A 12,532-nucleotide genomic window follows, 5' to 3' on the forward strand; every position below is an offset into this window, starting at 1 on the left:
ATCTGTAAACTGCTCTGACAGCTGGTGCTTAAAGCTAGTGAGGGAGATGTGAGTCTCCAGCTTCAGAGATTTTTGCAATACGTTCCAGTCATTGGCTGCAGAGAACTGGAAGGAAAGACAACCAAAGGGAGAATTGGCTTTGGGGGTGACCAGTGAGATATACCTGCTGTAGCGCGTGCTACGAGTGGGTGCTGCTATGGTGACCAGTGAGCTGAGATAAGGCGGGGCTTTACCTAGCAGAGACTTGTAGATAACCTGTAGCCAGTGGGTTTGGCGACGAGTATGAAGCGAGGGCCAACCAACGAGAGCGTACAGGTCGCAATGGTGGGTAGTGTATGGGGCTTTGGTGACAAAACAGATGGCACTGTGATAGACTGCATCCAGTTTGTTGAGTAGAGTGTTGGAGGATATTTTATAGATAACATCACCGAAGTCGAGGATCGGTAGGATGGTCAGTTTTACGAGGGTATGTTTGGCAGCATGAGTTAAGGATGCTTGTTGCGATACAGGAAGCCGATTCTAGATTTAATTTTGGATTGGAGATGCTTAATGTGAGTCTGGAAGGAGAGTTTAGAGTCTAACCACACACCCAGGTATTTGTAGTACACAGATGGTGATGGTGTGATTCATCACTCCAGAGTCCAATAGCGGCAAGCTTTACACCACTCCAGCCGATGCTTGGCATTGCGCATGGTGGTCTTAGGCTTGTGTGTGGCTGCTCAGCCATGGAAACCCATTTCATGAAGCTCCCTTCGAACAGTTCTTTTGCTGACGTTGCTTCCAGATGCAGTGTTACAACCGAGGACAAATTGTTTTTACTTGCTACACGCTTCAGCACTCGGCGGTCTCATTCTGTGAGCTTGTGTGGCCTTCCACTTCACAATAACAGCACTTACAGCTGACTGGGGAAGCTCTTGCAGGGCAGAAATTTGATGAACTGACTTGTTGGAAAGGTGGCATCCTATTTCGGTGCCACGTTGAAAGTCACTGAGCTCTTCAGTATGGGCCATTCTACTGCCAATGTTTGTCTATGGAGATTGCATGGCTGTGTGCTCGATTTGATACACCTGTCAGCAACGGGTGTGGCTGAAATAGCCGAATCCACTAATTTGAAGGGGTGTCCACATACTTTTGTATATATTGTGTAGGGGTGTGTAGGGGTGTGTGTGTGTGTGTGTGTGTGTGTGTGTGTGTGTGTGTGTGTGTGTGTGTGTGTGTGTGTGTGTGTGTGTGTGTGTGTGTGTGTGTGTGTGTGTGTGTCTATATGAACGTGGGGAGAACACCCACTGCTCTGCTGTTAGGTGTGTGCTTTTTCCTGCGGCTGGTATTGACATTGGCTCGTCCCCCACTCCATCTCTCTTACACTCCGCCTTTACTACGAAGTCCAAGAGTTTCCCCCGAATCCCTGAGCCACAGCACTGGTTCACTGCTTCTCTGTCTTCTCAAAGCCCTCACACAGACTGCAAGCAAGGGGAATTAGGACAGACTGTATTTCTGGCGAGGTATTTAGTGAGACGATATCAATATTTAGCATTTCTAAGACTATCCTCATTTAATCTTTATCGTTTCATACTATCCTCCGCTTACAGTAATATGTTTTTACCCTGCTGTTGGTCATATACAGCCCACCTTTGAAAACTCACCAGCTACAGTACCTTGCGAAAGTATTCACCCCCCTTGGCATTTTTCCTATTTTGTTGCCTTACAATCTGAAATTAAAATAGATTTTTGGGGTGTTTGTATCATTTGATTTACACAACATGCCTACCACTTTGAAGATGCAACATTTGTATTGTTTTATTGTGAAACAAACAAGAAATAAGGCAAAAAACAAACAGAAAACCTGAGCAAGCATAACTATTCACCCCCCCAAAGTCAATACTTTGTAGAGCCACTTTTTGCAGCAATTATAGCTGCAAGTCTCTTTGGATATGTTTCTATAAGCTTGGCACATCTAGCCACTGGGATTTTTGCCCATACTTCAAGGAAAAACTGCTCCAGCTCCTTCAAGTTGGATGGGTTCTGCTGGTGTACAGCAATCTTTAAGTCATACCACAGATTCTTAATTGGATTGAGGTCTGGGCTTTGACTAGGCCATTCCAAGACTTTTAAATGTTTCCCCTTAAACCACTCGAGTGTTGCTTTAGCAGTATGCTTAGGGTCATTGTCCTGCTGGAAGGTGAACCTCCGTCCCAGTCTCAAATTTCTGGAAGACGGAAACAGGTTTCCCTCAAGATTTTCCTTGTATTTAGCGCCATCCATCATTCTGACCAGTTTCCCAGTCCCTGCCGATGAAAAAAATCCCCACAGCATGATGCTGCCACTGCCATGCTTCACTGGGGATGGTGTTCTCAGGGTGATGAGAGGTGTTGGGTTTGAGCCAGACATAGCGTTTTCCTTGATGGCCAAAAACTAAATTTTTGTCTCATCTGACCAGAGAACCTTCTTCCATATGTTTGGGGAGTCTCCCCCATGCCTTTTGGCGAACTCTAAACCGCTATGCTTATTTTTTTCTTTAAGCAATTACTTTTTTTTCTGGCCACTCTTCCGTAAAGCCCAGCTCTGTGGAATGTACGGCTTAAAGTGATCCTATGGACAGATACTCCATTCTCCGCTGTGAAGCTTTGCAGCTCCTTCAGGGTTATCTTTGGTCTCTTTGTTGCCTCTGATTAATGCCCTCCTTGCCTGGCCCATTAGTTTTGGTAGGCGGCCCTCTCTTGGCAGGTTTGTTGTGGTGCCATATTCTTTAAATTTTTTTAATAATGGATTTAATGGTGCTCTGTGGGATGTTCAAAGTTTCACATATTTTTTTATAACTCAACCCTGATCTGTACTTCTCCACAACTTTGTCCCTGACCTGTTTGGAGAGCTCCTTGGTCTACATGGTGCCGCTTGCTTGGTGGTGCCCCTTGCTTAGTGGTGTTGCAGACTCTGGGGCCTTTCAGAACAGGTGTATATATACTGATATCGTGTGACAGATTATGTGAAACTTAGATTGCACACAGGTGGGCTTTATTCAATTAATTATGTGACTTCTGACGGTAATTGGTTATACCAGATCTTATTTAGGGGCTTCATAGCAAAGGGGGTGAATACATACTGAATACATACTGCACGCACCACTTTTCAGTTTTTAATTTAATTTAATTTCAGTAATTGTTTTCATTTCACTTCACCAATTTGGACTATTTTGTGTATGTCTATTATATGAAATCCAAATAAAATTCTATTTAAATTACAGGTTGTAATGCAACAAAATAGGGAAAACGCTAAGGTGGTGAATCCTTTTGCAAGGCACTGTACATGTGCAATGCAGACTAGGTCGCTGGGTACAGTATTGCAGATTTTTTTTTATTATTAGAGGGCAGTCTGGTGGTACTTTGTCTGTCTTGTCAATGAGGTGCATTAGGCCTCACATCAGGTTTAATCCTAGCTCCAAGACATCATGTTAGCTGCCTGGGAGACCTGCAGCAGAATCAACACACACATTCTATGAGTGAAATCCCTACCCTGTATGGACAGTATTACCCAACCATATTTATAGCAGCAGTAACCCGGCCTTCAGATGTCTGGGTCACACAGACAATCCCATAGGGAGACCCTCCGAAGTCTTATTGGAGGTAGTGGTGCTGGTTTAGCTTCTAAGGCTTGGTCATGCCAACGTTCAAGGGGTCTGTGTTCGTGTGCATCCTATCCACGATAATGAGGGTTGTTTACACACATTATGCAGTTCCAGGTGCATTACCTTAACCCAGGTGAAGGTTGGCCCAATCCATTAATCACAAATACCAGTGTGCTGGATCTTCTTTTTCAAATATCCTTCCTAACATGCCAGCATGTTTAGACATTTGAGATATTAAGCACATTGTAAAAGTGTTTGACTCCCATTTTCTTGACTCTGTCCAGACGTAGACGAATGCCTGGACCCGTCAACTTGTGCCAACGGGAGGTGCTCCAACTTTGAGGGATACTTTGTCTGCTTGTGTAACGATGGATTTACACTCAGCTTAGATGGACAATCGTGCGAAGGTAACATCCTAATTCTTTTCCCTAGTGTCTATCTCCATGTTTCATGGTTTTATGTGACTTTCAAACGACAGCCCAAACCTGGACAGTGTTGCACAGCCATATTTAACATGAGTTTCTAGGAACCTAATCCATTTCTGTTTAATACCAACCATGAACACATAAAATTACGGCCAAATATATTGGCACCCTTCTGCAGTTATCTTGGTGAAAGGCTGCGCAACCAAGTTCTAGCTCCGGGTGCCAATAATTTTGTCCATGCCAATTGTCTTTATTTTCTCAATTAAAATTGTAAACATAGGTTTACAAAAATTTAATTGGTTCTTTAATGTTGAAAATCTAATCACAACTTGTGGTGACCAATATATATTTTAGAACTTATTTTAGAAGAAATAGGGAATTATTTAAGTATTTGGTATTTGCCTCCTTCCTGATTTCTTATTTTTTGCACATTTGCCACAGTTTAATGTTTCAAATCATCAAACACATTTTAATATTACACAAAGATAACCCAAGTAACCACAAAATGCAGTTTTTAAGTGATGATTTTATTTATTAAGGGGAAAAAGCTACCCGAACCTTCATGGCCCTATGTGACAAAGTAATTGCCCCCCCCCCCCCTTGTTAAATCATGAATTTACTGTGGTTAATCACATTTTTTGGAAAGCTGAGTTCAATTTCACTAGCCACACCCAGGCCTGATTACTGCCAGATTTGTGGAATCAAGAAATCACTTAAATAGAACCTGTCTGACAAAGTGAAGTAGGCCAAAAGATCTCAAAAAGCAAGACATCATGCCGTGATCCAAAGAAATTCAGGAACAGATGAGAAACAAAGTATTTGACATCTATCAGTCTGGAAAGGGTTACAAAGCCATTTCTAAAGCTTTGGGACTCCAGCGAACCACGGTGAGAGCCATAATCCACAAATGGAGAAGATTTTGAACAGTGGTGAACCTTCCCAGGAATGGCCGGCCTACCAAAATTACCCCAAGAGCGCAGTGACGACTCATCCAATAGGTCACAAAAGAACCTACAACAACATCTAAAGAACTGCAGGCCTCACTTGCCTCAGTTAAGGTCAGTGTTCATGACTCAACCATAAGAAAGAGACTGGGCAAACATGGCATCCATGGCAGAGTTCCAAGGCAAAAACCACTGCTGACCAAAAAGAACATAGGCTCGTCTCAGTTTTGGCAAAAAACATCTTGATGATCCCCAAGACTTTTGGGAAAATATTCTGTGGACTGACGAGACAAAAGTTGAACTTTTTGGTAAGGTGTGCGTTCCGTTACATCTGGCGTAAAAGTAACACAGCATTTCAGAAAAAGAACATCATACCAACAGTCAAATATGGTGGTGGTAGTGTGATGGTCTGGGGCTGCTTTGCTGCTTTAGGACCTGGACGACTTGCTGTGATTGATGGAACCATGAATTCTGCTCTCTACCATAAAATCCTGAAGGAGAATGTCCGGCCATCAGTTTGTGACCTCAAGCTGAAACACACTTGGGTTCTGCAGCAGGACAATGATCCAAAACACAGGCCTAGTCAAAGTCCGGACTTGAATCCGATTGATATGCTGTGGCGTGACCTTAAAAAAGGCAGTTCATGATCGGAAACCCTCCAATGTAGCTGAATTAACCTTTCTAGGTCAGGTTTTCTGCGAGCGGAACCCCTTGACAACATTCCGCTGAAAAGGCAGCGCGCCAGAATTCAAAATTATTTTTTAGAAATATGTCCAATACAGCAAATGAAAGATAATCTTCTTGTTAATCTACCTATCATGTCCGATTTTAAAAAGGCTTTATAGCGAAAGCACAACATATTATTATGTTAGGTGAAAACCAAGTCAAAAAAACACAGCCATTTTTCCAGGCAAAGATAGGAGTCACAAAAAGCAGAAATATAGATAAAATTAATCACTAACCTTTGATCTTCATCAGATGACACTCATAGGGCATCATGTTACACAATACATGTATGTTTTGTTCAATAATGTGCGTATTTATATCCAAAAATCTCAGTTTACATTGGCGCGTTACATGCAGTAATGTTTTGATTCCAAAACATCCAGTAATTTTGCAGAACTACTCATAATAAACATTGATAAATGATACAAGTGTTATTCACAGAATTAAAGATAGACTTCTCCTTAATGCAACCGCTGTGTCAGATCTTTTTTTAAACTTACAGAAAAAGCATCATCTGAGTACGGCGCTCAAAGCCCAGCCAAAGAAATATCCACCATGTTGGAGTCAACAGAAGTTAGAAATAACATTATAAATATTCCCTTACCTTTGATGATCTTCAGCACTCCCAGTTTGACAATAAATGACTGATTTGTTCCATAAAGTCAATAATTTATGTCCAAATAGCCACTTGTTGTTAGCGTGTTCTGCCCAGTAATCCATCTTCATGAGGTGCGAGCACTTCGTCCAGACAAAAACGTGACGAGTTCTGTTACAGGCCGTAGAAACAAGTCAAACGATGTATGGAATCAATCTTCAGGATGTTTTTAACATAAATCATCAAATCAAATCAAATGTGTATATTTGTCACATACACATGGTTAGCAGATGTTAATGCAAGTGTAGCGAAATGCTTGTGCTTCTATTTCCGACAATGCAGTAATAACCAACAAGTAATCTAACTAACAATTCCAAAACTACTGTCTTATACATACAAGTGTAAGGGGATAAAGAATATGTACATAAAGATATATGAATGAGTGATGGTACAGAGCAGCATAGGCAAGATACAGTAGATGGTATTGAGTACAGTATATACATATGAGATGAGTATGTAAACAAAGTGGCATAGTTAAAGTGGCTAGTGATACATGTATTACATAAAGATGCAGTAGATGATATAGAGTACAGTATATACGTATATATATGAGATGAATAATGTAGGGTATGTAAACATTATATTAGGTAGCATTGTTTAAAGTGGCTAGTGATATATTTTACATCATTTCCCATCAATTCCCATTATTAAAGTGGCTGGAGTTGAGTCAATGTGTTGGCAGCAGCCACTCAATGTTAGTGGTTGCTGTTTAACCATCTGATGGCCTTGAGATAGAAGCTGTTTTTCAGTCTCTCGGTCCCAGCTTTGATGCACCTGTACTGAGCTCGCCTTCTGGATGATAGCGGGGTGAACAGGCAGTGGCTCGGGTGGTTGTTGTCCTTGATGATCTTTATGGCCTTCCTGTACCATCGGGTGGTGTAGGTGTCCTGGAGGGCAGGTAGTTTGCCCCCGGTGATGCGTTGTGCAGACCTCACTACCCTCTGGAGAGCCTTACGGTTGTGGGCGGAGCAGTTGCCGTACCAGGCGGTGATACAGCCCGCCAGGATACTCTCGATTGTGCATCTGTAGAAGTTTGTGAGTGCTTTTGGTGACAAGCCAAATTTCTTCAGCCTCCTGAGGTTGAAGAGGCGCTGCTGCGCCTTCTTCAGGATGCTGTCTGTGTGGGTGGACCAATTCAGTTTGTCTGTGATGTGTATGCCGAGGAACTTAAAACTTACTACCCTCTCCACTACTGTTCCATCGATGTGGATAGGGGGGTGTTCCCTCTGCTGTTTCCTGAAGTCCACAATCATCTCCTTAGTTTTGTTGACGTTGAGTGTGAGGTTATTGTCCTGACACCACACTCCAAGGGCTCTCACCTCCTCCCTGTAGGCCGTCTCGTCGTTGTTGGTAATCAAGCCTACCACTGTTGTGTCGTCCGCAAACTTGATGATTGAGTTGGAGGCGTGCGTGGCCACGCAGTCGTGGGTGAACAGGGAGTACAGGAGAGGGCTAAGAACGCACCCTTGTGGGGCCCCAGTGTTGAGGATCAGCGGGGTGGAGATGTTGTTACCTACCCTCACCACCTGGGGGCGGCCCGTCAGGAAGTCCAGTACCCAGTTGCACAGGGCGGAGTCGAGACCCAGGGTTTCGAGCTTGATGACGAGCTTGGAGGGTACAATGGTGTTAAATGCAGAGCTGTAGTCGATGAACAGCATTCTCACATAGGTATTCCTCTTGTCCAGATGGGTTAGGGCAGTGTGCAGTGTGGTTGAGATTGCATCGTCTGTGGACCTATTTGGGCGGTAAGCAAATTGGAGTGGGTCTAGGGTGTCAGGTAGGGTGGAGGTGATATGGTCCTTGACTAATCTCTCAAAGCACTTCATGATGACGGAAGTGAGTGCTACGGGGCGGTAGTCGTTTAGCTCAGTTATACTTAGCTTTCTTGGGAACAGGAACAATGGTGGCCCTCTTGAAGCATGTGGGAACAGCAGACTGAGATAGGGATTGATTGAATATGTCCGTAAACACACCAGCCAGCTGGTCTGCGCATGCTCTGAGGGCGCGGCTGGGGATGCCGTCTGGGCCTGCATCCTTGCGAGGGTTAACACGTTTAAATATTTTACTCACCTCGGCTGCAGTGAAGGAGAGTCCGCATGTCTTCGTTGCAGGCCATGTCAGTGGCACTGTATTGTCCTCAAAGCGGGCAAAAAAAGTTATTTAGTCTGCCTGGGAGCAAGACATCCTGGTCCGTGACTGGGCTGGTTTTCTTTTTGTAATCCGTGATTGACTGTAGACCCTGCCACATACCTCTTGTGTCTGAGCCGTTGAATTGAGATTCTACTTTGTCTCTATACTGACGCTTAGCTTGTTTGATTGCCTTGCGGAGGGAATAGCGGTCATGTTTCCAGTCACCTTGCCCTGATTAAAAGCAGTGGTTTGTGCTTTCAGTTTCACGCGAATGCTGCCATCAATCCACGGTTTCTGGTTTGGGAATGTTTTACTTGTTGCTATGGGAACGACATCTTCAACGCACGTTCTAATGAACTCGCACACCGAATCAGCGTATTCGTCAATGTTGTTGTCTGACGCAATACGAAACATATCCCAGTCCACGTGATGGAAGCAGTCTTGGAGTGTGGAATCAGATTGGTCGGACCAGCGTTGGACAGACCTCAGCGTGGGAGCTTCTTGTTTTAGTTTCTGTCTGTAGGCAGGGATCAACAAAAATGGGGGCGTGGTCAGCTTTTCCGAAAGGAGAAGCTACAATGAATGCAGCCTCAGGATGTATGGATTCCAGTTTGCAAAGAGTCAAATAAAGTTTGTTCAGAGCCATCGATGTGTCTGCTTGGGGGGGAATATATACGGCTGTGATTATAATCGAAGAGAATTCTCTTGGTAGATAATGCGGTCGACATTTGATTGTGAGGAATTCTAAATCAGGTGAACAGAAGGATTTGAGTTCCTGTATGTTTTTGTGATCACACCACGTCTCGTTAGCCATAAGGCATATGCCCCCGCCCCTCTTCTTACCAGAAAGATGTTTGTTCCTGTCGGCGCGATGCGTGGAGAAACCAGCTGGCTGCACCGCCTCAGATAGCGTCTCTCCAGTGAGCCATGTTTCCGTGAAGCAAAGAACGTTACAGTATCTGATGTCCCTCTGGAATGCTACCCTTGCTCGGATTTCATCAACCTTGTTGTCAAGAGACTTTACATTGGCGAGAAGAATGCTAGGGAGTGGTGCACGATGTGCCCGTCTCCGGAGTCTGACCAGAAGACCGCCTCGTTTCCCTCTTTTACGGAGTCGTTTTTTTGGGTCCTTGGCTGGGATCCATTCCGTTGTCCTGGCTGGGTGAAAGGCAGAACACAGGATCCGCTTCGCGAAGGTCATATTCTTGGTCGTACTGATGGTGAGTTGACGCTGCTCTTATATTCAGTAGTTCTTCTCGACTGTATGTAATGAAACCTAAGATGACCTGGGCTACTAATGTAAGAAATAACACGTAAAAAAAAAAAAAAAAACTGCATAGTCTCCTAGGAACGCGAAGCGAGGCGGCCATCTCTGTCGGCGCCGGAAGTACGCAGTAAGGTTCCAACCGGAGAATTCCCATGTCTGAAGAAAAGCACTGGAACGAGAGCTAACTCTGTCGGGAGAGCGCGTCACGAGCCTGAGACACTCTGCCAGACCCATGACTCATTCAGCTCCCATTCCCCCCTCCTTTATAGCAGAAGCCTGAAACAAGTTTCTAAAGACAGTTGACATCTAGTGGAGGCCTTAGGAAGTGCATCTTGACCCCATAGACACTGTGTATTCCAAGCTTTGTGTAGGCCAAGCTTTGAAAAACTACAAACCTCAGATTTCCCACTTCCTGGTTGGATTTTTCTCAGGTTTTCGCCTGCCATGTGAGTTCTGTTATACTCACAGACATCATTCAAACAGTTTTAAAAACTTCAGCGTGTTTTCTATCCAATACTAATAATAATATGCATATATTTGCATCTGGGACAGAGTAGGAGGCAGTTCACTCTGGGCATGCTATTTATCCAAAAGTGAAAATGCTGCCCCCTATCCCAAAAAGGATAAAACAATTCTGTAAAGAAGAGTGGGCCAAAATTCCTTCACAGCGATGTGAAAGACTCATTGCCAGTTATCGCAAACACTTGATTGCAGTTGTTGCTGCAACCAGTTATTAGGTTTAGGGGGCAATGACTTTTTCATATAGGGCCATGAAGGTTCGGATAGCGTTTTTACCTTAATAAATAAAATCATCACTTAAAAACTGCATTTTGTGTTTACTTGGGTTATCTTTGTGTAATATTTAAATGTGTTTGATCTGAAACATTTAAGTGTGACAAATGGCAAAAAAATAAGAAATCAGGAAGGAGGCAAATACTTTTTCACAGCACTGAACATGTGTGCTAATATATTTCGGGGCAACTGTACAAGGACAAAGAACACCTTAGGAAAGGTGCGTCACTCAGCATTTCCAGAGAGTCTGTGTTGCATGTGGTGGATGGCTGTGAGTAGTTTTCACACAGTATCCTGACCCAGCCACAGCGGGTAGATATGATACGTGTCGGAACAGGAAATCGTTCAACCATATGACACAGTCCAAATAGGCCTTTATAGCAGCAGTAACCCAGCCTGCAGATGTCTGGGTCACACAGACAATCCCATAGGGAGACCCTCCGAATTCTTATTGGAGGTAGTGGTGCTGGTTTAGCTTCTAAGGCTTGGTCATGCCAACTTTCAAGGGGTCTGTGTTCGTGTGCATCCTATCCACGATAATGAGGGTTGTTTACACACATTATGCAGTTCCAGGTGCATTACCTTAACCCAGGTGAAGGTTGGCCCAATCCATTAATCACAAATACCAGTGTGCTGGAGCTTCTTTTTCAAATATCCTTCCTAACATGCCAGCATGTTTAGACATTTGAGATATTAAGCACATTGTAAAAGTGTTTGACTCCCATTTTCTTGACTCTGTCCAGACGTAGACGAATGCCTGGACCCGTCAACTTGTGCCAACGGGAGGTGCTCCAACTTTGAGGGATACTTTGTCTGCTTGTGTAACGATGGATTCACACTCAGCTTAGATGGACAATCGTGCGAAGGTAACATCCTAATTCTTTTCCCTAGTGTCTATCTCTATGTTTCATGGTTTTATGTGACTTTCAAACGACAGCCCAAACCTGGACAGTGTTGCACAGCCATATTTAACATGAGTTTCTAGGAACCTAATCCATTTCTGTTTAATATCAACCATGGACACATAAAATTACGGCCAAATATATTGGCACCTTTCTGCAGTTATCTTGGTGAAAGGCTGCGCAACCAAGTTCTAGCTCCGGGTGCCAATACTTTTGTCCATGCCAATTGTCTTTAGTTTCTCAATTAAAATTGTGAACATTAGTTTACAAAAATGTATTGGTTGTTTAATGTTGAAAATCTAATCACAAGTTGTGGTGACCAATATATACAGTGCCTTGCGAAAGTATTCGGCCCCCTTGAACTTTGCGACCTTTTGCCACATTTCAGGCTTCAAACATAAAGATATAAAACTGTATTTTTTTGTGAAGAATCAACACCAAGTGGGGCACGATCATGAAGTGGAACGACATTTATTGGATATTTCAAACTTTTTTAACAAATCAAAAACTGAAAAATTGGGCGTGCAAAATTATTCAGCCCCTTTACTTTCAGTGCAGCAAACTCTCTCCAGAAGTTCAGTGAGGATCTCTGAATGATCCAATGTTGACCTAAATGACTAATGATGATAAATACAATCCACCTGTGTGTAATCAAGTCTCTGTATAAATGCACCTGCACTGTGATAGTCTCAGAGGTCCGTTAAAAGCGCAGAGAGCATCATGAAGAACAAGGAACACACCAGACAGGTCCGAGATACTGTTGTGAAGAAGTTTAAAGCCGGATTTGGATACAAAAAGATTTCCCAAGCTTTAAACATCCCAAGGAGCACTGTGCAAGCGATAATATTGAAATGGAAGGAGTATCAGACCACTGCAAATCTACCAAGACCTGGTCGTCCCTCTAAACTTTCAGCTCATACAAGGAGAAGACTGATCAGAGATGCAGCCAAGAGGCCCATGATCACTCTGGATGAACTGCAGAGATCTACAGCTGAGGTGGGAGACTCTGTCCATAGGACAACAATCAGTCGTATATTGCACAAATCTGGCCTTTATGGAAGAGTGGCAA

The 12,532-nt window shown here is 43.6% G+C and overlaps 1 protein-coding gene across 6 annotated transcripts in view; it reads left to right on the forward strand.

The window, feature by feature from the left end:
• The window catches only part of LOC135510979 (latent-transforming growth factor beta-binding protein 1-like), a 140,665-nt gene that overhangs the window by 81,154 nt on the left and 46,979 nt on the right, over positions 1-12,532 (forward strand). For all 6 annotated transcript variants that reach the window (XM_064932367.1, XM_064932363.1, XM_064932365.1 and 3 more), the window contains 2 exons: positions 3,907-4,029; positions 11,305-11,427. In XM_064932367.1, the coding sequence (XP_064788439.1) occupies positions 3,907-4,029; positions 11,305-11,427 (246 nt within the window). The remainder of the gene's footprint in view (positions 1-3,906; positions 4,030-11,304; positions 11,428-12,532) is intronic.

Source organism: Oncorhynchus masou, chromosome 23, assembly GCF_036934945.1.
Source record: "Oncorhynchus masou masou isolate Uvic2021 chromosome 23, UVic_Omas_1.1, whole genome shotgun sequence".
In the NCBI taxonomy this organism is placed as follows: Eukaryota; Metazoa; Chordata; class Actinopteri; order Salmoniformes; family Salmonidae; genus Oncorhynchus; species Oncorhynchus masou.